At 41.2% G+C, this 27,902-nt stretch overlaps 1 protein-coding gene across 1 annotated transcript; it reads left to right on the forward strand.

Moving 5' to 3' along the window:
* The first annotated feature begins 614 nt into the window (after window positions 1-614).
* On the forward strand, window positions 615-27,869 carry LOC122752550 (cytochrome P450 2J2-like). Its single transcript, XM_043999375.1, has 9 exons — window positions 615-896; window positions 3,997-4,159; window positions 9,340-9,489; window positions 11,602-11,762; window positions 14,741-14,917; window positions 16,658-16,793; window positions 21,962-22,149; window positions 25,084-25,222; window positions 27,135-27,869. Exons 1-9 carry the CDS (start codon window positions 618-620, stop codon window positions 27,314-27,316), a joined length of 1,575 nt encoding a protein of 524 aa, XP_043855310.1. The 5' UTR covers window positions 615-617; the 3' UTR covers window positions 27,317-27,869.
* Window positions 27,870-27,902: the final 33 nt, after the last annotated feature.

The raw sequence follows: 27,902 nt of genomic DNA on the forward strand, positions 1-27,902 counted from the left end.
AAAAAGTTGAAATTATTTTCTTCCATTCAAGTTGACAGACCCACTGAAATCTATCTACATATACCTCAGGGGTCCCAGGATGCCAGGTTCAGAGCCCCTCTAAGTTCACAAACCCATGTGGAGGCAGTTTGTTGTAGAGAGCAGAGGGGGCGTTTGTAGCCAGCCCAGCCAGCTTCCAACGAAGGCTCTGAAACTTGCAAAGACCTGTGGGACCTTGTCAGTTTCCTGGCCTCCCTGGAGCTCAGCTTGCTGCTCTGTTTCAGGAGGTAGTAATGCTCTGGGGCCCTTCTTGCCCCACAGCTCTGACTCTGTGCTTTGCGCCCCACTGGCTGTGTCTGTCTGTGTGTGGAGCCTTCCCAGGAAAAGAAGCCTAGGCTTGTCTATCAGAAACCAGAGAGACAGGCTTCTTTTCCTGGATGGGGGAGCGGTGTATTTGTTCCCAGGAGGCAGGCCCTGACAGAGGGCAGAGGGCTGGGGCACAGAAGGGAGGCTGGGACTCCTGGAGCTCTCATTGGCCAGCCCATAAAGCCAGCCCAGGCAGCAGATCCAAGGAGACAAACACAGCTGGAGCTTTGTATCTCATGTGAACCCTGCTCCTGGTGGCCCCATAGCTGGTGATGCTGCTGCTACAGAAGGGAGAGGGAGGAGCTTGGCTTGTCTGGCCTCAGCACCAGAACTGGGGAAGCATGCGGCTCCCTCTGGGAACCTTGCTCCCTTCCCTCTGGGAAGGAGCCCCCCTACACACCCTCCTCCTCTTTGCCATCCTCCTGATCCTGGCATACTATCTGCAGAGGAGGGGGCAGCATCCAAACTCTCCCCCGAGCCCTCCTAGGCTGCCCATAGTGGGCAACTTCTTCCAGATGGACTTTAAGACTCCCCAAATCACCTTGCAGAAGGTAAGGAGTGAGATGTGAGGGTGAGAACACACCAGTTGTGAAGGAGGCAAGGCAACTGGGACACTGGGAAATGTGCTAGATTGGGCAGCCTCAAGCCTGGGTGGCCATCCCTGCTCGGCTCCTACCTGAGAAACAGCCTCTTGCTTTGGGAATTAGAGGGTCCATGTCCCCCTTCTGGCATTCACTTCCTGTGGGACCTGGAGAAATTCATGCTCATCACTTCTGGGGCCTGTCGCCGTGGAGGCTCCTTTTGTACATGGTCAGTCCCTTCTGACTCAGCTTCTGTGTTTCTGATCTAGTGGGATAATAAGTGTAAAGTGCTTCATACAGTGACTGACATGTATTAGCATCATATGTCAGTTATTATTATCATTTATAAAGTGATAGGTGAGTTCCTTGAAAGAGTCTTTTGATTTTTTTTAAATCCCCAGTGCTTAGCACACTACCTGGCACATAGTGAGCATTTGATTAATGTTCAGTGATTATCTGACTAGCAGAAATTGGACTTCACTGTCTCTGATGTCCCTTCAAAGTTTAGAATCAGAAGGGTTTTTTTTGTTTGTTTTGGGGGTTGTTTTTTTTGGTGGGGCAATGAGGGTTAAGAGACTTGTCCAGGGTCACACAGCTAGTAAGTGTCATGTGTCTGAGGCCGGATTTGAACTCAGGTCCTCCTGAATCCAGGGCCAGTGCTTTATCTACTGTGCCACCCTGCTACCCCTGAATCAGAAGTTTTTAACCTAGGTCCATTGATTTTTAACTAAAAATATCTCTGGTAACTGCATTTTAATATCATTGTTTTCCTTTGTAATCCTGTATGTTTTATTTCATGCATTTAAAAACTTACTTCTGAGAAGGGATCCATAGGCTTTCTGGAGACTAAAAAAGGGATGACAATAACAAAAACAAGAACACAACAGTAATGTTAAAACCTATGGTCCACAACTTTGATCTTAAGAATTTAGCAAGCCATGTCAGGTCTCTGACATTCACTTGCCTTATTGGTCAATTTTGGGTGATAACATTGGTGCTACCACCATCCCAGTAATTTTCTTTTCAATTTAGTTCACCAAATACTAACAATGCCTGTTTTTTTAACTTGTCGTATCATGCTGCTGACTCATATTAGGCACAGTCTATTCAACCCCTTTGTAAGGAGTGTTTCACCCCTTTTTATCCTGGCCCCCTCTGGCAGTCTGGTGATCCATATCATGGTTTTAAATGCATAAAATGGGATTATATAGGAAACTGATTATACTGAATTGCAGTTATCAAAATTTGAAGAAAACACAGTTTGCCAAGATCTGGATCTTTTTCAGAACAAATATACCTGTGAAATTGTTTTTTATACCTTAGTGTGAGACTTTACATTTATTCCTTTCAAATTTCAACTTCTTGCATTCAGCCCAACCACAACCCATCTAGATTTTTTGGTTGACTTCAGCTACCCCACCTGACAGAGTTGTCTACAAATCAAATGAGTGCTCTATCTCTGCCTTTATCCAAGTCATTGATAAAATGTTAGACAGTGTAGAGCCAAGCATGGATCCAGGAGTAACTCACTAGAGACTCCTACCTGGGACATTCAAAAGTTAAGTTCTTGGCTAAGAACCATACAGCTAGCATGGGTAAGGGGTGGGATTGCAGCCCAAGTCTTTGTGATACTGATACTGATGTTGGGTCTCTATGCAGTAACCCATGCTGCCTCCCAGATGAGATTGATTGATATAGCCCTTGCACATTTGTAAAGAACTTTCCACCCATTATTTCTGTTGATCTTCAACACATCCTTTTTTTTAGTGAGGCAATTGGGGTTAAGTGACTTGCCCAGGGTCACACAGCTAGTAAGTGTTAAGTGTCTGAGGCCAGATTTGAACTCAGGTACTCCTGACTCCAGGGCCAGTGCTCTATCCACTGCATCACCTAGCTGCCCCTCAAAACATCCTTTTTACATAGATCCTACAAATACAGAAACAAAATCTTGGAAAACGTTCAGTAACTGGTTTCTAGTAGGGGTCAAAAGTATGATCTGAACCCAGATCTTACTAGATTTCAAGTCATAAACCTTTATCACATCCCACCTCTCACCTCACTTTTTTTTTATTTTTGAAGACTAAGTATCCCTGGCTCCCTAAAAACAGTTGTCATATGCTAACAACACGAGGTCCTTCATTGTCTGAGGTCCTTAAAGTAAAAATCCAGCATTCATGGGCCCTACCAAGCTGTAATAGCTTCAGATAAGGTTGTGGTGACATACTGTCAGGGTGTCTGCTACCTGAGGACCAGCCTTGCTAAGTTCAGGGAAGCTCATGGCTATGTTGGCAGCAGTGTTAAATGGGTATTCTCACCATCTCTTTCAAAGACCATCTACTGAGTTTTGAAAAGGCTTTGATTTGTGTCAGTGGGGGAAAGACCCAAGTAATCGCTAGATCAATTAATAAGCATTTCATAAGTACCTCCTATGTGCCAGGTACTATTTGAGGTACTGGAAATTAACAAAACAAAAATAAAACAGCCTCTATCCTCTACATTTTACCCACTCCAATGAACTTACCAATGGTCCAAGTATGAGCCTCTAAATCATTCTCTCATATTAAACTCTAAGTTGTTCTTTGTCATATATTTCTACCCCATTATACTGCCTTGAATGTAGCACCTACTTCAGAGCCTGGATTGTACTACCTCTTCCCCTGAAACTTTTGGAATTCCCAGTTTCCATCAAAGTTTTGGGGAGGTATTTTCTGCAGAACATCTTCCTGGTCCCTCTCAGATGCTAGTCTCCCCTGAAATCACTTAGAATATCCTTTGTATGTATTCTTTATTTACTTATATATGCACAGAACATTTCCTTCCACTCTCAGTTCCTCAAGGGAAGGAATGATTTGTTATTTGTGATTGCCAACTCCTAGCATAGCACAGTTGGATGAGTCGATATTTTGGGGGGTGAGCTGAACTGAATTCAGTGGAGTTGAATCAAACCGAATTGAATAGACTCCACTGGACTTGATGTTTCATATTGCTAGGATGGCATCTGATAAGAGAACAGATTAAAAATAGCCTTAATAGCAAGAGAAGTTTGCAACTCAAACTAATTCTTTTCCAGTTTGTCAGGAAATATGGTGATGTCTTCTGCTTGCATTTGGGCAGTTTTACCTTTATGCTCGTAAGTGGATTGCCACTGATAAAGGAGGTCCTAGTCAACCAAGACCATGTGTTTATTGATCGTCCCAATGTTCCTACCCAATCCCATGTCTTTCAATCATTTGGTGAGTTCTTTGAATTATTTTTATTATAAATATATTTATAATATAGCTTATTAATATATTACATTTATATTTTCCATCTCTAACATTCTCTGAAAGTTGTCTTTGACTCCTCTCCTTCATCATTCCTAGACAATTCCAAACCATTATATATAGAGAAGTTTTGTTGTTGGAAGAAATATGATAAAAATATTAAGACTGAAATTTCCTTCCTTCATGTCGGAGAGTGGGAGGAGAGGTATACTGTTGAGGGGAAGGACAATAACCATGCTGAAGGGTTCAAATTAATAATAGGAGGATTAGTTGAAGGAGCTCAGTGTGTTTAATTTGTTAATACCTTCAAGTATTTGAAGGCTGATTAATAGAAAATGTGTTGACTTGTGCTCCTTGTCCCCAGAACTAGCAACAATGGGTGAGAGTTGCACAGAGGTATACTTTGGCTTGATGCTAGGAAAAACTTCCCAACCATCGCAGATGTCCACAAATGAAAGTGGTAGATTCCCCCATAGTGGAGATCTTCAAGCAAAAGGTGCTCAAATTATTGTGTTAGTGTTATTTTCTTGGTACAAGTTAGACTGGATGACCTCTGACATCTCTTCCAACTATGAACCTCTATGGATTTATGATTCTGCTTGTAGGTCCTCTAACCCACATGATGGTTCCAGCAAAATCATCTGCCTCTGGTCAAAATCTTGGATGGGGCAGGTGGTGGTAGTGGATGGGAACAAATATGAACTAGTTACCATGGATTAGAGATATCTATTCCATTATTCAGAGGAGAGGAGGAAAATGGATGTTGCTAAGACTTAAGGAATGAGGAATGGAACTGAAAGCCATGAGAGAGAATCTTCTTCAGTTAGAAGGTGGCTTAGACATCTGCCCTAAGTACAGCTTGGTGTGCAGCTCAGTAATGGAAGAGAGAAGACAAAGGTTTGGAAAAGTCAATGTAAAGACTTTGATAGGGAGTCATTAAGGGCAGAGTAGAAGGATTGCCAAACATAGTAAGGACCCAGTTGGAGTTAGGTACAGTCAGACTGGATGAGCCCAAGGGATCCTTCAAGTTTGGATATTCTCGGGGTCTGTGATCCTTTACTATATCATTTATGACCTTTCAGCCAATATTTACATCTTTATCTGTGGCAAATCTGTGAGAGTTTGGGTTTCCCAGACTTTAGCCAAAATAGCATTGGCATTGTTTCCCAAATGCCCCTTCCCCACCCCAAGTCTGGTCATAGGATCACAGATTTATAGCTGGAAGAAAACTTAGAGGTCACCCAGTCCAACCCCTCACCTCCATTTTAGAGATGGGGCCAGTGAGCTGAAAGCTCATAAATAACAGTCAGGATTTAAACCCAGATGTTCTTAATTCCAGACAAAAGCTTTACATGATAAATACTATGCCTTTCATTTGGAATATACTCTTTTCCTCTCTTAGTTTCTTCAAATGTTTCAAGATCCAATTCATACATTTAACTTCTCCATAAAGCTTTACCATGCCTCTAACAAATTTCCCTATGTCTGATATAAAAGAATTGTGTACTTGTCTTGAACTTGTCTACTAATTTATAATAATGACCCAGACCAGTGCTTGGCACAGTGCCCAAGGCATAATAATAAAAGGGGGAGGTGGAGCCAAAATGGTGGAGAGAAGCCAGAAAGTTGCCTGAGCTCACCCAAATTTCCCTTGGAAACAATCTTAAATTAAGCCTCTAAACAGATTCTGGAGTTACAGAACCTACAAAAAGACAGAGTGAAACAATCTTCTGTCTTAAGATAACTTAGAAGGACTTCAGGATAGATCTGTCTCACCTGGGTAAAAGTGGAGTTCAGCTCAGTGCAGAGGATGTCTGGGCAAGTCAGTAAAAGTCTCTTAGCCACAGCATAGATCGGCAGCTGAGGACTGTTGGTCCTAACTCAGCAAGCTAGTGTTACAGCAGGCCAATTGTGCTGCCCACAACTTCAATGCAGAAGGCAATCTTTGACCTGAGGGTATCCACTACACAACAGGTGCAACTAGGATCGACCATCCCCATGCAGTGAGCAAGCTTTATGCTTCTGAGGCCTCTGAGCAGAAAGCCAGTGATTAGGCTCCCGACTCTGAGCAAAAGAAGCTTGGGAGAGTGGACCCTCTACCCCCAGGAGCAGAGCTCAACTTTAAAGGCACAGAATAGGATAAAATGTGCATAAGAAACAGAAAAATACCCTCACAATAGAAAACTACTCAGGTGACAGGGAAGACCAAAATAAAACTCAGAAGAGGAGAACAGTGTAAAAATGACTATATCAGAAGCCTCAAAGTGGAAGAGGAATTGGTCTCAAAATCAAAAAAGCCTTTTCGAAGACCTAAAAATGATTTTAGAAATCAAATAAAAGAGGTAGAAGAAAAATTGGGAAAAGAAATGAGTTATTCAAGAGAGAGTTAATAGCTTGGAAAAAGAAGGACAAAAATTGACTGAGGAAAACAACTTATTAAACAATATAATTGACCAAATGGAAAAGTAGGTACAAAAACAGACTAGGGAAAATAATTCCTTAAGATCAGAATTGGATAGATGGAAGCTAATAACTTGATGAGACAACAGGAAGAAGTAAAGCAGAATCAAAAATATATACAGTTGAAGAAAACATAAAATACCTCTTCAGAAAAACAACAGACCTGGAAAATACATCCAGGAAGGACAATTTAAGAATTATTGGACCACTGGAGGGACATGATAAAAAAAGAGCCCAGACAGCATATTTCATGGCATTATCAATAACAGCCCCAATGTCTTAGAATCAGAGGAAAACATAACCATTGAAAGACTCCACTGATCATCTCCTGAAAGAGATCCCAAAAGGGAAACTCCAAGTAATACCATAGCCAAATCCCATAATTATCAGGTAAAGTAGAAAATACAACAAGCAGCCAGAAAGAAACTATTTAAATATCAAAGAACAACAATCAGGATTACACAGGACCTGGCAGTTTTAACATTAAAGGATCAGAGGGCTTGGAATATAATATCCTGGAGGGCAAAGGAACTTGGATTATGACCAAGAATGTACTACCCAGAAATTTAAGTGTAATTTTTCAGGGAAAATTTTCATAATGAAAAGCTCAGAAGTGAACAGAAAATTCAATCTTCAAATACAAGAATACAGAGAAACATAAAAAGGTAAAACAGAGGTAAAAACATGTAATTTAATAAGGTTAAATGTTTACATCCCAACATGGGGAAAAGATACATGTAACTCTTGAGAACTATATCTCTAGTAAGGCAGATAGGAGGAATACACATAGACAGAGGGTATGGGTATAAGTTGATTTTGATGTGATGATATTAAAAAAAGACTTAAAGGGGAACATAATGATAAAAGTTTGTTGAGTGAAATTTATGCATTTATGGAAGGGTTTTTGCCTTACTTTCCCAAATAGATGGAAATTTTAATTCCATGAGACCTCAGCTACTCCAACACTGCCTTTATCTATATTATCACTTAAGGCAGAGCTTTGCTCATCTTGAATCCCTAATAAATGCTTGATATGTGAATGATTGAAAGGGCTCAGTGTGGATATTTTGACATTTGAGAGAATTAAGGGATCTCAGAGGCATAAGGAATTTCAGCAGCTGTCCAGTACTTCAGGACCTGAATTAGAATTCCTTCTCAACATTCCCAACAAATGGTCATCCAAACTGTTTGAAGACCTCCAAGGACGGAGAGCCCAAGACCTCTCAAAGAAGCCCATGAGACTGTGGGGCAATTCTAACTGGTCAGAAGTTTGTTCTTCCCTCCAATTTCAGTTCTCCCACTTACATCTCTCACTGATGGCTTCTGATTTTGTCCTCTGAGGCCAAGGAGAAAAAAAGCTAATCTCTCTTTCACATGATAACATCAATACAATTCTGGTAACTTTCTGCTAACTCCTTTGCTCTCTTTTTAATCTAACAATAACTTATTACTTACTGTAGGTTACTTATAAACCCCAAGGGATATAGTCTGCTAATAGACCTTCAGGACTTCCAAGCTTTTCCATGTCCCTCTGCTCCATCTTTAGGTCTTTCCATATGCCCTACAGTCAAACTTTGACTGTTATTTCTCCGATTAGGGTTAAACTGGAGTGAACTGATCAGGTTGTACAATGTGAAATTTCCAACTATTGTGAATTCACATGAGTCCTCTTGGCCCAGATACATCTCTCTGCTTTCTTTCTTCCTTCCTTTCTTCCTTTCTTCCTTCCTTTTTTCCTTTCTTCCTTCCTTTCTTCCTTTCTTCCTTCCTTCCTTTCCTTCCTTTCCTTCCTTCCTTCCTTTCCTTCCTTCCTTCCTTCCTTCCTTCCTTCCTTCCTTCCTTCCTTCCTTCCTTCCTTCCTTCCTTCCTTCCTTCCTTCCTTCCTTCCTTCCTTCCTTCCTTCCTTCCTTCCTTCCTTCCTTCCCCCTTTGGGCACCTCTTGAAAACTCTATGTCTTGGTCTCCAAGTTCTTCATGCAAAGATACTTCCTGGGAAAGGAATATCTCACAGTCTGTCTTACACTACTTCCCAGTCTTGGGTAGAGAGAAATGGGGTTGACAGTTTAACGCTGTACTGTCAGCAAGGTGGAGGGGCCTTGTCACTTCCAGATTCAAGCAGGGGTGGAGGAGCAATGAGTGTGTTTGTGGCACCCATAGCCCAAGGTGTCACTGCCTTGCCTGGACCCTGACACTGATGTAGTCAGCAAGTGCCACATGAGATGGCTCTGGATGCTCAGAGTGGATCTGGACATTCCAGATTGGGACTGGGGCTCCTCCCCCTGGTCATAGCTGTCTTCCCCAAAGCAGAAAGTTGTCCAGCAGCCAGTCATCTCTGACTGAGGAAATCAGAAGCTCATACTTATGTACCCCAAGGTTCATAGTCTACTAAGAGACCCTTAGGACCTCTGGGCCTTGACATCTCCCTCTGCTTCATTTTTAGGACTTCCAGGTATTTCCATGTGCCCGACAGTCAAATTTTAAGTGGTATTTCCCCAATTAGTGTGTGAGTTCCTTGGGAACAGAAACTATGTAGTCCTTTCTATTGGTGTACCCAGAACAGTGCTTGGCACACAGTAGGTATTTTTTTAAATTACTTCTTCAATTGCATTCAATTGCTCATAGAGGGGATAACCATACCAGTAAAATTACAGATATTTTGAAATATTGATATAAATTATTATTACTATTTAGGCTTAATCATGTCTAATGGCCATCAGTGGAGACAGCAAAGAAGATTTGCCTTAATGACCTTAAAGAACTTTGGTTTGGGAAAGAAGACCCTGGAAGATCGGATCCGAGAGGAGGCCAGGTATCTCATTGAGGCTATCAGGGAAGAAAAAGGTGAGCACTGAGCAGGCAGATATATTTTTTCTTTTGTTTTCTTTTTTGGTAGCATTTTAAAATTTTCCAATTACATGTAAAGATTGTTTTCAACATTCGTTTTTGCAAGATTTTTAGCTCCAAAATTTTCTCCCTCCCTCCTTCCCAAGACAGCAATCAATCAGTTATAGGTTATATGTATGTGTATGTATGTATGTTACACATGTATGTATATGTGTATATGCATATATGCAATCATATTATACATATTTCCATCTTAGTCATTTTGTAAAAGAAGAACCAGAACAAAAGGAAAAACCACGAGAAATTAAAAATAACAACAAATCAAGTAAAAATAGTATACTTTTATCTGCATTCTAACTCCATACTTCTTTTTCTGGATGTGGAGAGCATTTTCCATCAAAAGTCTTTTGGAAGGGGCAGCTAGGTGGCCCAGTGGACAGAGCACCAGCCCAGGATTCAGGAGGACCTGAGTTCAAATCCAGCCTCAGACACTTGACACTTACTAGCTGTGTGACCCTGGGCAAGTCACTTAAACCCAATTGCCTCACCCCCCCCCCAAAAAAAAGTCTTTTTGGATTGCCTTGGATCACAGGCAGAGATATTTTCAATTGCTTCTGCATATTTGTGTGTATGTGCATGTATATATATACATACATGTGTATACACACACATACATATCTGCATATATACATATATACATGTGTGTATACACGTTGCTGTCTTCATTTTATTTTTTTAAATTTTTATCATTTTTTCAATTAATCCTTTCTTTTCTTTCCTTCTACTTCCTCATCCCACTGGAAAAAAACAAACCCCTAGTAACAAATACACATAGTAAAGTAAAATCTCATTGTGTAACATAAGTCCATCATCTGTATGCCAGGAGGTAGGTAGTAGATGTTATCATTGGTCCTCTGGAATTGTGGTTGCTATTGCATTGCTCCAAGTTCTTAAGTCTATCCATGTTATCTTTCTTTTCACAATGTTGTTTCATTTACAGACTCATTCTTTTATCCTTCCTCCTCTTTTTATGCTTCTTATTTTAAATTTTCTTCCTCTCTCCTATACTCATTTACTTCCTCTTTCTCTTCCTCCTCTGCTGATTCCTCTTATTATAGATTTAGGGTAAAAATAAAACTTAGAGACCATCAATCCAATTCTTCCTATTCTGCAGAGAAATAAACTGAGTGGAGCAGTTAAGTGACTTGCCCAAGGTCAGCCAGTCAATAAATATTTATCAAGTGCTTCTATATGGCAGAAACTCTGCTAAATTCTGGGAACATAAGGAAAGGAAAAAGATAATCTCTGTCCTCAAGGAATTCCTAGTCTAAGGGGGGAGACAACATGCAAACAACTATATAAAAACACACTATAAACAGGAGAAACTGGAAATAATCAAGTTAGAAGGCACTAGAACTAAGGACATACAGCTAATAAATGTCTGAAGGAGGATTTATGCCCAGATCTTCCTGATTCCAGGTCCAGTACCCTACAAAATACATTGTATGGTTTTCCTTCCTTAGTTGCCTTCTCATATCTTTTCTTTTCATTCCAGCATTTCCAGTTGTAATTTCAGCTCTACTACTCACATGTATGCAAGTAGCCCACAAGTATATATAGTCAAAGGTATTGGAATATACACACATACATCTATGGAAATACATGCACATGTGTGTCCATGCCCATTGCACAGATGGGCACACTTTTGTGAACATATGCACATCATATTTCAGATAAAGAATCATAGAGGCTAGAAGGACCCTCCAATCCAACCCCCTCATTTCATGATGAGTAAATAGAGGAAAAGACAGATAAAGTAACTTGTCCAAAACCACATAGGTAACTTATATTGAAACAAAATATGCCAATTACATAAAAAATATTGACTGAAATATTTTTGAAAGGGTATTGTTTTTCCCTTTTTTTATCACATCTTTTTAACAGTAGTTGGCCATAGACAACAATAATAAAGCAGATGTGTGTTAGTATGTGGGGAGGGAAAGTGAGGAAAACTGTTTAAGAGGAAAAGGTAGAAAGTTCTGCTAGATTCCTTTAAAAGATATGAGTGAAATGAAGAGTAGCCTGTCCCCTTTCTCTTCCCATCAACAGGACAACCTTTTGACCCCCACTTACAGATCAACAATGCTGTTTCCAATATCATCTGCTCCATCACTTTCGGGCACCGCTTTGAGTACCATAATTCCCAGTTTCAGGACCTGCTGAAGAGTCTGGATGAGGCTACTGTGCTTCAAGGCACGTGGGAGTGTCAGGTAACAGACCACCCCTTCTGGGGTGGTGGGCAACTGAGCCTCAATAGAGCCATGTAATTCCTTCACCAGAAAAAAAAATGGACCTGGCTGTGAGAGGTTGGAAGGGACTGAGCAAGCTTTTGCATGAGCTCCTCTAAGCAGAAAAAGAGACAGAGAAAGAAAGAGTCAAGAAACAAGGAGATTTTTATAAACAGTGACATGAAAGAACATGCCTGGGGGACCTATTTTTTTCCAGAACACTATGATTGCCAAATAATGGGAAGCAACCATCCATACAGCTTTCCGTTTCTTACTAAGATTACAAATTTACAAACATTTATTAAGCACCTACTGTATGCCAAGAACTATGCTAGGAGATGGGGATACAATAATAAAAATTAAACAGCCCCGATCTCAGGTGGTTTACATTCTGTTGGAGGAGACAACATGCCCTCACATGACTGCATATACAAATAAATAAATATAATGGAAAAGTTTGATTGGAGCATCATTAGAAGGCAGGAAGACCAGAAAAGGCTTCATGGAGAAGCACTCAGTTGAGCAGAGTTTGGAGGAAACCAGGGATTATATCTGATTTTATCCTTTTATCCTTACCATTGAAGGAGGTCAGGAGAGACAGACAGACAGAGACAGAGACAGAGACAGAGAGACAGAGGCAGACACAGAGAGACAGAGACAGACAGAAATAGACAGAGAGACAGAGGCAGACAGAGAGACAGAGACATACAGAGACAAAGACAGAGAGAGAAGCAGGAAAAGAGGGAGGGACAGAGACAAGAGACACAGGCAGCTAGAGAAATAGAATAAGAGAGAAAACAATAGAGAAAAGAGACACAGAGAAAGAAATGATAATCTAAGAGCTAATATTTATGATTTGTGAACAACTTTATATATATTAGCTCCCACCTCTGTGCCTTCGCATTGGATGAACCTCATGCCTGGAATGCATTCCCTTCTCACCTCCACTGCTTGGATTCCTTCAGGAATCGGCTCAAATTTTACCTTCTACTGCAGTATGTCTCTCTTGGTCCCTCTAGCTGCTAGTGCCTTCTCCTCTGATGATGCCTTTTGACTACTCTGCATAAATCTTGCCTGAACCTAGTTTTTTCCATGTTTTCTCTCCCATTAGAATGTGGGCTCCTTAAGGAGAGGAACCATTTTCCCCCTTCTTTTACATTTATAACACTTAGCACAGTGCCTGACACATAGTAAGGGCTTAATGCTTGTTGACTGAGTGATTTCTTTAGATCTTCACAACAACCCATTGAGGTAGTTCCTATTATTATCTCTATTTTACAGATAAGGAAACTGAGGCTGAGAAGATTTAATGACTTAGCCTATAGCTAATAAGTGTCTGAGATAGAAGTCTAATTCAGTAGAAATTGAGGGGATGTCTATCAATTGGGAAATGGCTGAATAAGTTGTGGTATATGGATGTAATGGAATACTAGTGTGATGTAAGAAATGATGAGCAGGTCAATTTCAGAGAAACCTGGAAGGACTTACATGAACTGATGCTGAGTGAGATGAGCAGAACCAGGAGAACATTGTACACAGTGTTAAGGGCTAAAATTCTAGCTAATCTGTCTAAAATATCTAATAAGTGGTCGCCAATAAATTATAAGCTTTAGCAAGAGTTACGTTTTTAAGCATTTATTAAGGAGAATAAGAATTTGGTAAAGAGAGAGAGAAAAGCCTAGATTCCTATCTATTAAAGGGAGAGCACATTTCTAGCTCTGCTCTCCACCAGAGTCCAGAGGAAAAAGCCAGAGACAGAGCACTAGTCTCTTCCTTCTTCCTCCTACTACCCAACGTCACTTCCTGATGCCAAAGAAAAGACTCCTGGTCTTGCCCTCAAAGACCTTCACTTCATGGGCAGAACTCTTCTACAGTAAGTCTCCAGCAGGTGGCATCATTCCAATATTTACAACAGTAACAACAACATTGTGTGTTGATCAATTGTGATAGACTTGACTCTTCTCAGCAATACAATGATCCAAGATAGTTCCAAAAGTCTCAGGATGGAAAATGTTCTCCAAATCCAGAAAAAAGAACTGTGGAATCTAGATGCAGATTGAACCACACTATTTCTCCTTTTTTTGTTTTTGTTTTTTGAGTTTTTCCCCTTTCGTTCTGATTCTTCTTTTGCAGCATGACTAATGTAGAAATATGTGTAATGTGACTGTACATATATAACCTATATGAGATTGCTTTCTGTACTGGGTGGGGAGGGGAGGGAGGGAGAAAGATTTGAAACTAGAAATCTTATAGAAACAAATGTTGATAACTATCTCTACATGTAACTAGAAAATAATAAAATACTTTTATGATAAAAAAGAATAAATATGAGAAAAACATAGGGATAAATGGAAAACAAGAGTCTAATTCAGGTCTTCCTGAGTTTTACTTCAGCACTCCATCTACTCTACTTCCTAGTTGGTCAGTGAGTGAGCCTCAGCAAAGGAATCATTGACTCAAGATTTCAGTTAACTCCTCAGGAGTCTGTCTATGGAAGAAACATTTTTAGAAGGGTAAAGAACATCAGCTTTCATTTCCCTAAGAGAAGCAAAATGGAAATTCAGTAGAAGGGAATTCTGTGGGGCTAAGAGGGAAACACAGGCCTAAGTGCTAACAATTTCCCTGGAAAGAATCTGTCCCTCCCTTCATGGAAGGTTGTGGGACCGCCTGGAAGAAGGTGGTGATTGGTGACATTTCAAAAGGTCTCTATAGATGTATAATGACATGGCCAAGGACCTGGTACATAAGACAAGAGATGGCTGGATGCCAACCTTTGTATTATGAGAGCGATGGTATGGCGGGGAGAGACTGTGGTTACAGAGAGGGTGGATTTTGAAAGTGGTTGGACACAGAATGAGTGTAAATTCATGACACACAAAAAGGTCAAGTATCCTGACAGGGCAGCCTAATGGGAACCAGCACTCATCTCTCTTTCCCGCCCCACATCTTTTTTTATTTAGGTCTTTGATATGTTTCCTCGGATAATGAAATTCCTGCCAGGATCTCACCAGAAGCTCTTTAGAGAATGGAAGAAGCTAGAGTCTTTTGTAGAACATGTGATCAAACAACACAAGGAAGACTTGAACCCAGAGGAGACCCGGGACTTCATTGATGCTTACCTGCAGGAGCTGTCCAAGGTAATGGAGACAACACAGAAAGTGGGTGTTAAGTATTTAACACCCCCCAAAAAACAAAACAGAACAAAAAAACAGGGTAGGGTGAGAGGATAAGTGGGTTAAAGTTTTCAAAACTCTATATCTGCCTCACAATAAATGACAACCCTGAGAGGTAAAGAGTATAAGAAACAGAGTGTGCTAGTGGAGAACAATTTTTATTTAGGACTGGAAGGGATCATAGTGCTCTTTGGGTTCAACCTCCCAATTTTATAAGTGGGAAAACTGAGGCACAGGCAGCTTAATTGACTTGCTCCGGTCAACAGGTAGTAGGAATCTGAGGTGGGATTTGAACTCAGCTCTTTCTGTCTCCAAGTCTTGACCCTAATATTTCATCTTTAAGAATTCATTCTGGGGGCAGCTAGGTGGCACAGTGGATAGAGCACCGGCCCTGGAATCAGGAGTACCTGAGTTCAAATCTGGCCTCAGACACTTGACACTTACTAGCTGTGTGACCCTGGGCAAGTCACTCGCCTCACCAAAAAAACAAAACAAAAATAAAACAAAAAAAAAAGAATTCATTCCTTTTCACCTCACTTTTCTCATCAATAAAACTAAGATATTCTGTGTACCCCTTATTCTATCCAGAACTATTGTGTGTTTATTCTTTGGAAACTTCAAAACACTCTAAAAATAAGTTAAATTATCATTCTTATATATGCAATCAAAATATAGCCACCTTTGGGAATTTCTCTGATCATCAATCATGTGGGCAGCATTGCAGCCCACACCACTCCTGAATACTGTAGAATTTGATTAAAATATATTTTAGAAATATTTAACAAAATAAATAAAAAATATCAGAACAGAGATAATAGAAGTCAATATGTAGCTTCCAGGTATTCTTCTGTCTGTTTTAGTGGTCCCATTTCTATTCGAATTTGATAACTTTGGGGTAAAAATAAGAAGGAGGAGGAGAAAGGAGGAGAATGAGAAAGGAGAAAGAGAAGGAATGAAGTAAAAATAAAAAAGAGGAGGAGGAGGATGTCAGAGAAAGAGAAGGAATAGAGTAAAAGTAAGAAAGAGGAGGAGGAGAAAAAGAATAGGAGGAGAAAGAATGAAAAAGGAGAAAGAGAAGGAATAGAGTAAAAATGAGGAGAAAGAAGAAGAATAGGAGGGGGACATGGATGAGGGAAAGGATAAATACAAGTACAGATTCAAATTCTATGGTTCTAGCACACTAGGCACTTCTACCCAGCATGCATCCTGGCCAGATGATAGAAAAATCCCTTGGCCTCATAATCATGTTCTAAAAAGTTGACCCCTGTGTCCTTACCCTCCTGTATATGGCACTGGGTAGGGGAGGTCATGCACAGAGGGCTGAGCCATGGCATGATGTTACAAAGTGTAGTTGATTTGGGGTCAGGAGCCAGAATTCATGGTCCTTTTCTGTCATTTATTGGCCATGTGACTCAGGACAATTTGCTTATTGGTTTCTGAGCTTCAGTTTTTTCACCTGTAACATGAAGATGCTACCTATGTGCACAGGTTTGGTGAGAAAGTACATATGGTAAGCTCTCAGCCCAACAGAAATGGTAATTCTCATTCTTAAAAGGACATACTGTATTCTTGGGGGTTAAAGGGAAGCACAGGATCTGCTGCCTTGACTTTCCCAAGGCTCCACTGAGGTGGAGCTCCTCATGCTTGGAGACAGCCAGATTTTTTTTTTTATTAACCACCTGACCATTGCCTTTTTAATTTAAGGATACCATGCATTCTAGTTTTAATGAAAAAAATTTAGTCTGCTGCACCCTGGATCTCTTCTTTGCTGGAACAGAGACAACTTCAACTACTCTGCGTTGGGCTCTGCTGTATATGGCTCTTTATCCAGAGATCCAAGGTACAGTGATGGCGCCAGTCTATGCACTCCTGTAGAATTCTACCCAGAAGAGTTTCCATTTACAGAGTTGGAAAGTTTGCCAAGGACTGTACATACATCATGTTCTATCAATTCTCATTGGAATCGAGCTAGGATTGCCATCCTTCATAATCATGTTGCCCCTTTCTAACATTATTTTTCTTTTCAGCTCCCTATATGATTGTCGCTGCTGCATAGGGTAGTAGAGAAAGTGCAGAATTTGGAGTCAGGAAGATCTAGGTTCAAATCCTGCCTCAGACACTTACTGTGTGACCCTGAGCAAACCATATAACTTCTCTCAGCCTCAGTGTCCTCATCTGTAAAATGGGGATAGCCCTTACCTCACAGGGATCTTCTGAGGACCAAACAAGTTGACATAAAGTGCTTTGTATGTCTTAAGAGGTTACATAAATAGTAGATATTTTTCATCATCAACATCATCCTCATTATTATTTTCGTGCACCATGACTATTTTTTATGCAAAGGTATGTGGGGGCAGCTAGGTGGCACAGTGGATAAAGCATTGGCCCTTGAGTCAGGAGGACCTGAGTTCAAATCTGGCCTCAGACACTTGACACTTACTAGCTGTGTGACCCTGGGAAAGTCACTTAATACCAATTGCCTCACCAAAAAAAAGAAAAGAAAAGAAAAACAAAAGGTATGTGATAACAAAAGTAACATTTTAAAATATATTTGTATCCTATTAAATATGATAAATCTCCATAGATTTTAAAATAGAAATACTTAAGTAAAGGAGACATTATCGATTCAGTATACAGAAGGTCATAAATTTTTTAGATTTAGTACTGGAAGGTATTTTAGAGATCCTAAAGTCCAAACCCTCATTTTACTGATGTGGAAACTGAGGCTGAGAGAAATTAAGCAACTTGCTCAGGGCCTTGAAGGTAGGGAGTATCTGAGGTGGGATTAAATGCAACTCTTCCTGATTTCAAGCCTGGGGCTCTATGTCCCAGAACACCTGCCTGCCTTTCCCTCAAGAGCTCCAAGAGTTCTGAAAGCCAAAGCACGATCAAAGGTTCAATTTCCTTGTCTAGTATACTATGACATATATCATGTCTTCCTTCAGCTAAAGATTAGACCAAGGATCCATAGAGTGAATATGGATTTGCATATCGTCAGGTGTGGAGAAATCCAGTGCTTCCTGGTTGGACACCAGTGAACCAGATACATTTTGGTTCTTCTTAAAGGATTCCCCAGAATGGCAGATTCCTTCTACCTATTTGAGGCAATACTCCAAAGTAGCATTCTAAGCAACCATTTAGCATCACCGATATCAAATCAAGTGCTTATTATATATCTACTGTGCCAGGCACTGAGGACATAAGTACAAAGAATGACACAATCCTTCCCTCCTTGCAAGGATCTGGGGTCAAAAGAAAACTGAATTAGAAGTTTCCTTTTTAGTCCAGGCTTTCCATCAAAGTAGTCATGAGATGTTGGGCAAAGTATTTCAGTAAGTTAATGAGCATTTATTAAGCACCGATTCTGTGCCATACATAGGGTTAAGTATTAGGAATACAAATAAAAAGGCAAGGAAAACAACAAAAAAACAAAACAAAAAACAACCACATCCTGTTCCCAAGGACTTCACAGTCTAATGGGAGAGGCAACACAAAAACATCTATGGACAAATAAGATAAAGACAGAATGAAGAGGAGAGAATCAACAGAAGGAAGATACTTCTCTGCGGTTCCGCTTTCCCATCTTTAAAATAGGGACAAAAATGTCATAGTTTTCAAGGAGATATGATGGGGCTCTTCAAGTATTTGAAGGATGTATGTAAAAGAGGGATTACGTTTATTCCATTTGGCCTTTGTGGGTAGTTGCAATGGGTGGAAGTTGCAGGAAGCATAAGTTGAGCTTGAGGTAAGAAAGACCACTACAAAGTTCTCCTCTAATGTTTCACTGGGGTGACCCTGCGATCTCAAAGCTTTTATCAGTGGATGGCTCTAGCAGGTTCTACCATGATGGAAAGGCAAGCTCCTTGACTTCACCCTCTTTTGTCTCTTTTTATAACCCCAGGGCTTAGCACAATAGTAACTGGCTCTTAATAAGTGTTTACTGAATTGAATTGAAAGGCATAGAACATAATCCCAAGAGTTGTGACATATATCCTACAGCCCAGTGTAGCTGAGCAGCTCAATCCAGGATGCTAGACACTGGGTGTTGATTTCTGAGACCAGAGCATCTCCGGACACAAAGAGTAATAGAAAATGACCCTCAGCCCTGTGCAGTCAGCTCCTGCTTCTATAATGACCAGGGCAGAATGATGTGAAATGGATAGAAGGTGCTAAGAATCACCCCATCAACAAACATTAACTTGATTATAAGCTACTCTTAATGGATGTGGCAATTACCCACAAATTCTCCACTTTATGAATTCACAAATTCTGAAATTGCTTCATGAGCTCAGTTTCTTGATATTGTACCTGTGAGAATTGGAATGACACCCCCTGCTGGGAGGGACATAGTGAGCTCTGGCCTGAAAAGAAACCATGTGACGTTGGTGTCCAGAAGTGATGCCTGCTACCTGTGGGACCTGTCAATCAAAGTTACCAGCCAATGAGCTTGGAGCTCTTTGTGTGTGTGTGTGTGTGGGGGGGTTATACAGCCCTGTTTCCTGTACCTCAAGGGTTTCTGGGAGAAGCCACGGAGGAGCAGCCTTTTTCATTTGCGGGACCTCGGCTTGGTGGCAGAGGTGGCAGGGACAGGCAGAATAGGGATACTTTATCCATGTGTTTCTCTTTACTAACCTCTAATATACTTTAATAAATACTTAATGCCCAAAGATTGGTGCTATACGTTTTCTAATTTAAGGTGACCACTCATTAGATTTTAGACATCATAGCTAGAATTTTAGACCATTACAGATCTAAGTTGAGTCCTGATCCCTTGATGCCTCCCAGACCATCTCCTCTGCACCAGGCACACTCTCCTCCTTTCTCCAATCTTGGTCCCTTGGAGAACCTGTTCAAGCTACACTGAAGCCACTCTTTCCATAGTAACTCATGATCTCTGAACTGTTAAATAAAATGACCTTTTGTCAATCTTCATCCTTTTTGACCTCTCTTTGACACTGTTAATCACCCTCTTGTCCTTGATACTCTCTTTGTCCTAGCTTTTCATGACACTCTCTCTCTGATTCCTCTTCCTATATATCTGACCCCTTTCTTCTCAGCCTCTGGATGTGAATCCAGGTCACACGTGCATGTAGATCACATGTATTCTTATTGCACAGGTCTCTGTCCTAGACCCTCTTCTCTTCTCTGTCCATACTATTTCACTTGGTGATTTCATCAGCTCCCATGGATTCAATTATCATCTCTATGATAATAATTCTCATCTATGTTTTCAGCCTGATCTCTGTCAACCTCCAGTCTCCTATCTCCAACTCCTTATTGGACATCTCAAACTGGATTTCTAGAGACATGTTAAACTTGATATGTCCAAAACAGAACTAATTCTCTTTTGCCCTAAGTGCTCCTCCACTCCTACTTTTCCTGTTCCTGTAGAGGGTGACACCATCGTTCTAGTCTCTTAGGCTTACAACCTAGGAGTTAGCCTCAACTTTTAATGATCTCACACACACCATATTTAATCTGTTGCCAATACCTACTAATTTTCTCTTCAGAACATCTCTTGAATATGACCTCTCCTCTGACACTACCCTGCCCTGGCCCAGGCCCCACTCCTTTCACATCTAGACTACTGCAATAGCCTGTGTTGGGTATGCCTGCCTCAAGCTTTCCCTACTCCAATCCGTCTTCCATTCAATCACCATTGAGTAATTTTCCCCAAACAATAAATTCCAGTGGCACACACACACACACACACACACACACACACATTCAATAAACATTAGTGTCTACCAACTCCAGGATCAAATTCAAAATGCTTAGTTTGGCATTCAAAGCTCTTTTTAACCTGGCCCATTTCTACCTTTCCAGTCTCCTTATATCTTACTCCTTGACACACTTTTCCATACAGTGACACTGGCCTCATGGCTATCTCATTGAACAAGAACCTCTATCTCCTGACTCCAGGAATTTTCTCTGGCTGTCCTCTTATTCCTGGAATGCTTCCCCTCGTATTTGCCTCTTGACTTTCCTGGCATTTGTCAAGTCCAAGATGAAGGCTCATCTTCAGCAAAATGCCTTTCTCAGTGCCCCTTAATCTTAGTACCTCTCCTCTGTGATTGTCTCCAATTTATCCTGCATGTATCTTGTTTGCATGCTGCCCCCCTCATTAGACTGGGAGTTCTTTGGGGGCAGGGACTGTCTTTTGCCTTTCTCTGTTTTTCTATAGTTTAGTACAGTGCCTGACACACAGTAGGTACTTAATAAATTCTTTTTGACTTGACTTGAAATACTTTGTTTCTATCTACATGATTCATCACAAATGCTTTAACAGACATAAGGTCACATAGGAGACAAATTATCTTTGTTCTAGAATCACCATCTTGTTCTTCAGAACTACCTTATATATCTGGTTGACTTGGAAGTCAGAGATCATCGGACAATAAATGTAAAGCTATATAAGTAAATATAATATACATAAATAAACATAAAGACCTTAGAGACAGTCTAGTCCAATCTGATCATTTTAGGTAGAGGCAAAACGAGGCCCCAAGCAGTGCAGTGACTTGCCCAAGGACACTACAATAGTGAGGGGTAAAGCTGAAATAAGAATGCAGATCTTCTATCTCTAACTCCAGCAGGCTTTCCATGGTACCACATTCTTGGATACCTTCCCCAAACACAAACATCAATCAATCAAGTCTCTACCTTTCCAGGGTATAGGGGTTGACACCTTTGGTGAAGTGTCAAGCCAAATTTTCACCCAACCACAGGTGTCTGTAATTCTCCCACATGATCAGAGAAAATTGGATGGCAGGGGAAAGAGCCCTGAGCTCAAATCTATCTATGTCTATGACTCTGAGCAAGTCATTTAACTTCTGTTTGCCTAAGTTTCCTCATCCATAGATAGGAGATACTAATGGCACTGTTCTCCTGCCATAGTTATGAGGACCAAATGAGATAATATTTATAAAATGTTTTGGAAAGTTTAAAATACTCCTATAAATGTTAGCTATTATCCAGGTCTCAAAAAACTTTCCCTCTTCTTTCCAGGAAAAATACAAGCTGAGATTGACAGGGTGATTGGCCAATCCCGGCAGCCCACGATGGCTGATAAGGAGAAGATGCCCTACACTAATGCAGCTATTCATGAAGTTCAGAGAATGGGCAATATTATTCCATTCAACGTGCCCAGGATGGCTGCAATTGATACCACAGTGGCAGGTTACCATGTGTCAAAGGTAAGTGGCATTTTCTCTCAACCTGAAGGGGTCCATGGTTTCCATCTATTCTGATACATGGGGTAGAAAGGAGTGAAACCAAAAATAGAGTGTATAACAAAGGAGTTTGGTCTAGGGAGCATGAACTGTCTTTCTTTCTCTCTCTCTCTCTCTCTCTCTCTCATACATATCCATATCCATATACATATACATACACATACACACATACATATACATATACATACACACATACATATACATACATATATATGTGGATGTGGATGTGTTAATTATACCTCTTTAATTTCAGTCATTCGCAAATTCAGTGACAGTCCTCTAGGACTGCATCTTAGTGATTGTTTAGAAAAATTTTAGAGCTTGGGAGGCTTCAAACATAGGAAATTAAAGAGAAGTAGTCCAATGGATAGGTCACAGGAATTAGACTCAGAAAGAATTAAATTCAAATCCTGAATCAAGCCTTTGCTAGCTCTATGACTTTGTGCAAGTCATCTTTTGCCCTCAGTTTCCTTATCTGTAAAACAGGGGTAACAATAGTATCGATCTTATTAGGTAAGGCTCAAATGAGATGACCTATAAAAAGCACTTTGCAAAACTTAAGATACCATATAAATGTGAGCTAATTTTTATTATTAATCACAATAGCAATTTAGGTGTAGAAAGTACCCCAAAACAAAGAACATTAGGAAATGAAGTGTTAGAGAAAGGGGGACCCTTAGAAAAGGGAATGTTTGGGCTAGAAGAAATGTTCAGGATCATCTTGACAAAGATCACACAGCTGAGGAGGGTGATCTTTGTCACCCAAGGCTACCGGGGAGTATCTGTCATAGCTAGTATCTGACTTCCAGTCTTTGCCTGCTTAGTCTGCCCTGCTTTTCCAGACATCATTGCCACCCACAGAGGGAACAGTGGGCCAATAGCTTTCCTTGTTCTGTATTCTATAGTGATAGGAGCATAATGGGTCCAGCCTGGGCCTTTCACAACTTCTTCTGGCAAAACAAACATGTTTACTCAACAATAATGATGTCCAGTCACAGTGAGTAAATAGATTCAGACAGACACTGAGCACAGCATTATGAAGGAGATCTTTGCATCTCCCATTCCCTGGATTGTACCCAAGGGACCTGGTAAGGGCAGCTCAGCCAACACCCTTTCTTGGGGCGCAGGCCCTAATCCAGTCTGCAATTTTGAGAGGAGCAATTTTAGGACATGGAAACCAAATGGAAATCACGTTGATGAATCAGTATGACAACTCCCAGTTTTATAGCATGTCAGTACTTCCAAAAGCATTTCCCTTATAGCAACCTCACAATACCAGGTAGTAAACATTTATTAAGCACCTACTATATGCCAGGCACTGAGTTAAGTGTTGCTGAACTTAGATCTGGGTCTTCTAAACCAACTTTCATTTCTTTTTCATCTACTGAGTTGATAAATGCATGTAAGACTCAATGAAGAATACAGAGCACAGCAACAATAATAAGCATAGGAAGAGCTGCCATTTATAAAGCACTTTAAGGTTTACAAATCACTTTATATATATATATATCCCTTGGTCTTCACAAAAACCCTGGAAGGAAGATGCTATTATCACCCTCTATTTACAGATGAGAAAAATGAGGCAGGCAGAAAGGAAGTGACTTGTCCAGGGTCACACAGCTAGTTAGTGAGCGTGTGGTATAGAGTTGATAGGAAAGTCTAGAGGAGTGAGGGCTCAGGATAGGATGAGGTCAAGGATAGCTTCACAGAAGATGACACGAGTGATATGGGCTTTGAAAGATGGATGGGTGGATGGATGGATGGATGGGTGGATGGATGGATGGATGGATGGATGGATGGATGGATGGATGGATGGACAGGATTTAGAGAGTCTTGAGAGAATAAGAAAGGGAATATTTTGGGGAGAGGAATGTGTTGGGTTGAAGTGGTAAGAAAGATTTAGTTTGACTATGGAGGCAGAAAGACAAGTAGAAAGAGTGGGGAGAATATTAACTTTGGAGTCTGGAAGACCAGGGCTCAAATCCTGAGATGTAAGACCCTGGATGAGTCATGTCACCTGTCACTCTCAGCTTCCTCATCTATCAAAATAAGAAGCCTCCCAGCTCTACATCAATTCTCCTCCTGTATGCTAACCAAACTGTATCAAAAACTTTAAATGGGCTCCCTCATCTCTAGTCCCATTGGTCTTTCACATTCTCTGACATTTCTAACCATCATTTCTTACAGGAGTTCTGAAAGAATTTTCTAATTTAAGGCACATGGCTGTCCCAGAAACTTACTCATTCAAAAGCTAAGTCATAGGTAGGCATTAGGTTCCAGATGGGAGAGAGGCCAACTGGAAGACAAATTGCCCAGTGCTGTTTGGCATCACAATTGCCCAGGAGTGGCAGTACAGGGTAAGGCAGTTAGGCAGTTTGCATTCTTTTCCCCCTTCTGACACAACCTTGGTGACCTTCAGGGAGTCCAGCTCCCTGGGTCTCAGTTTATTCATCTGTAAAATGAGAGGGATGGACCCAATGACCTCTACAATCCCTTCCACTTTTAAACTTATAAATCTCTAAGGCAAGACTTCTTAACTTGGAGAACATGAACTCATTTTCTTAAATTTTGTTTGGTTTTGTTTAGATTGTGAAAGTTGTCTTCAAATGGAATCAGTTTGCTTTGTAATCCTGTGTATTTCATTAGATGCATTTAAAACATGATTCTGAGAAGGGGTCCATGGGATTGGCCAGCTTTCTAAAGGGGTCACAGGTTGTGAGACCCTGTTTCAAAATATCTTGAGTTCTACAACAGTTTTGGCTACTAAAAAGCTGTGAATCCTTGGGCAGTTCTCTAACCCTCACTGGCCCTCAAGGCTCTCTTCTGAAAACTGAGAGGGTGGGCCAGACCCTTCTACCTCAAGGTTCCTTGGATTCCATTATTTCCTCTTGTTTCCAGGGGACCATACTGATAACCAACTTGACTGCCTTGCACAAGGACCCCAAGGAGTGGACTACACCAGAAACCTTCAACCCGGAACATTTTCTGGAGAATGGTCAATTTAAGAAGAGAGAGTCCTTTCTGCCTTTCTCAATAGGTGAGCTACACTCAGTAGGAAGGAGGCCCTAGAACAGGAGAACCAATATTTTTAACATAGAAATGTTGTAAACTTCACTCCCTGAAACCCACAATCATATGGTGCATAGACTAGTAATATTCATTGACTGTGAAAATCTAGCACAAAATTTAAACTAGCACACCTTTACAAATAGCTTTTTAAAGCCCACCAGACAGATAACATCCCTTTGGAGTTTCACAGTCACCCCATGAGGCAGGTACTACAGATACCTGTTTTACAGATGATGAAACGAAATCTCAGAGGGGGTGAGATTTGCTTAGGGACGCAGTTTTGAGGTGTCCAAGATGAAATTCAACCCCAGCTCCCTGTGTTCTGTCCAGTATGACTCCTAGATGTTGAGGTGAGATGGTCTCCGCAAATCTGGGAAATGAATATTGATTGTATTCACCAAAATAGCCCCTGCAACCACTGTAAAAGGAAACCTATCAGGGGCAGCTAGGTGGCACAGTGGATAGAGCACCAGCCCTGGATTCAGGAGGACCTGAGTTCAAATCCGGCCTCAGACACTTGACACATACTAGCTGTGTGACCCTGGGCAAGTCACTTAACCCCAATTGCCTCACCAAAAAAAGTAAACCTATCAGCTAGTCTGGGAAGGACATGGCAGGTGATTGACCCTGACTCATCTATGGAGACAGAGAGGGTTGTTTGGCATTCTTTATAGTATAGCAATGTGGTTAAAGTGAGGAAAGGTTCATATTCTCATCTCATTGCAAGGACCCCTGGATCTCCACAGGCCTAGCCACTGCCGCCAAACTCTGGTACTCACCCTTTGGATATCCCTGGGCCATCTTCCTTAAACTTCCAAGTTTCCTAACCTTTAAATGGGGGGAATTGGACTAGTTGGCCAATAAGGTTCCTTCCAGCTCTGAAACTACAAGCCAAGTATCCCAGAAATTCCAAGGCGGAGGATCCAAGTTTTAATTGTGCCTCTTCTTAGTTGTGTGACTTGGGGTAACTCAGACACTCTCTGGGCCTGTTTCTCATCTCTCATAAGTGAGGGGGTTGGAATAGGTGGCCTGAAAAGTCCCTTACACCCTCAAATCTGTAATATTCTGATCCTAAGAAAATACAAAGGAATTTCAGCAAGGAGAATACCCTTACAAGTTAAGGCAGCCAGGGGGCAGCGAGGTGGCACAGTGGATAAAGCACCGGCCCTGGATTCAGGAGTACCTGAGTTCAAATCCAGCCTTGGACACTTGACACTTACTAGCTGTGTGACCCTGGGCAAGTCACTTAACCCCCATTGCCCTACAAAAAAACCAAAAAACCAAAAACCAAAAAAAAACCCCAGCAACAACAACAAAAAAAACCAAGTTAAGGCAGCCTCTGAGCTGAGCCTTGAAGGAAGTTGGGGGTTTTGAATGGGCAGCAGGGAGGAGCAGGTGCCAACTAATCTGGGGAATCAGCCTGTACGTAGGGATGGAGATGGGAACGCCAATGTCCTAACAAGCTGGGCAGCCTCACTCATCCTTCTCACATAGTCCAACTCCATCCTTCCACAGATGAGTAAACTTGGGCCCACTCAGGTCAGATGACTTGTCCAATGCCACCTGGGTGAGAAGCATCCAAGGTGTGATCTGAACCCAGGTTCTCTGCTTACAGAGGAAGTATTCCCACTGTACTAAGTCTCTGAGGTTGGCAGTAGCATGGCATGGCAGATATGGTACCTGATATAGAATGGAGTAGACTTGGGTTCAAATTCTACCTCTGATTATTATGAAGATTATAAATGTGGACAAGTCACTGAATAGAGTTAAGGCCCATCCCAATGGTAGGATTCAAACCCAGGCCCTCTAGACCCCCTAGCCAGACCTACTGCCTGTGCCAGGTATTATAGGATTCACTGTTTTCTGATCTTGCCTTTCAGGAAAGAGGGTCTGCCTGGGAGAACAGCTGGCTCGAGCTGAGCTTTTCCTTTTCTTCACTTGTCTGCTCCAGAATTTCACTTTCCAGGCTCCCCCAGACACCCAGCTAAGCCTGGACTTCCGAATGGGGATAACCATCTCTCCTATCCCCTACCAAATCTGTGCCCTTCCTCGAGTGATATAGACCAAGCTAGGCCTCTGGGGCGGTCCTCAAGGTGGAACAGGGAAGGACCTGGAACCATCCTCATCTTCTATGGTCAGTCACCCTGCCCTTTGGAGATTGGTGGGGAAAAGGAGAGAAATCTAGCAGGGGAGAAGAGGAAAGAGAGACAAACAGAGGGTCGCTGTAGCCCAACTGGAAGCTCCCCACTCAGAAAAAGGAGAGACATTAATGCCATCAAAAGGAAAGCACAAAGAGTCTTTACTGGACTTAGAGTCCAAGGACCTGGCTTCAAATTCCATCCCTGACATTTACTAGCTGGGAGACCTTGGGCAAGTCACTTAAACGTCTTCCTCAGTTTTCTTATCTAAAGTGAGGAGAAAGAGGATCTCTAAGGTCCCTCCAGATCTCAATATAAAATCCTTAATGCTATGGACAGAGAACAAATACTTTTCTTCCCTGACCTCAAGAACTGGGGCCAGAGGGTTTTGTTTTGTTTTGTTTGTTTTGGTTATTTTTTCCTCTCCTGCTCTTATTTTTTAAAATAAAAGTATTTTATTATTTTCCGGTTACATGTAGAGATAGTTTTCAGCATTTGTTGATATAAGAT

This window comes from Dromiciops gliroides, chromosome 4 (genome assembly GCF_019393635.1).
Source record: "Dromiciops gliroides isolate mDroGli1 chromosome 4, mDroGli1.pri, whole genome shotgun sequence".
Classification (NCBI taxonomy): Eukaryota; Metazoa; Chordata; class Mammalia; order Microbiotheria; family Microbiotheriidae; genus Dromiciops; species Dromiciops gliroides.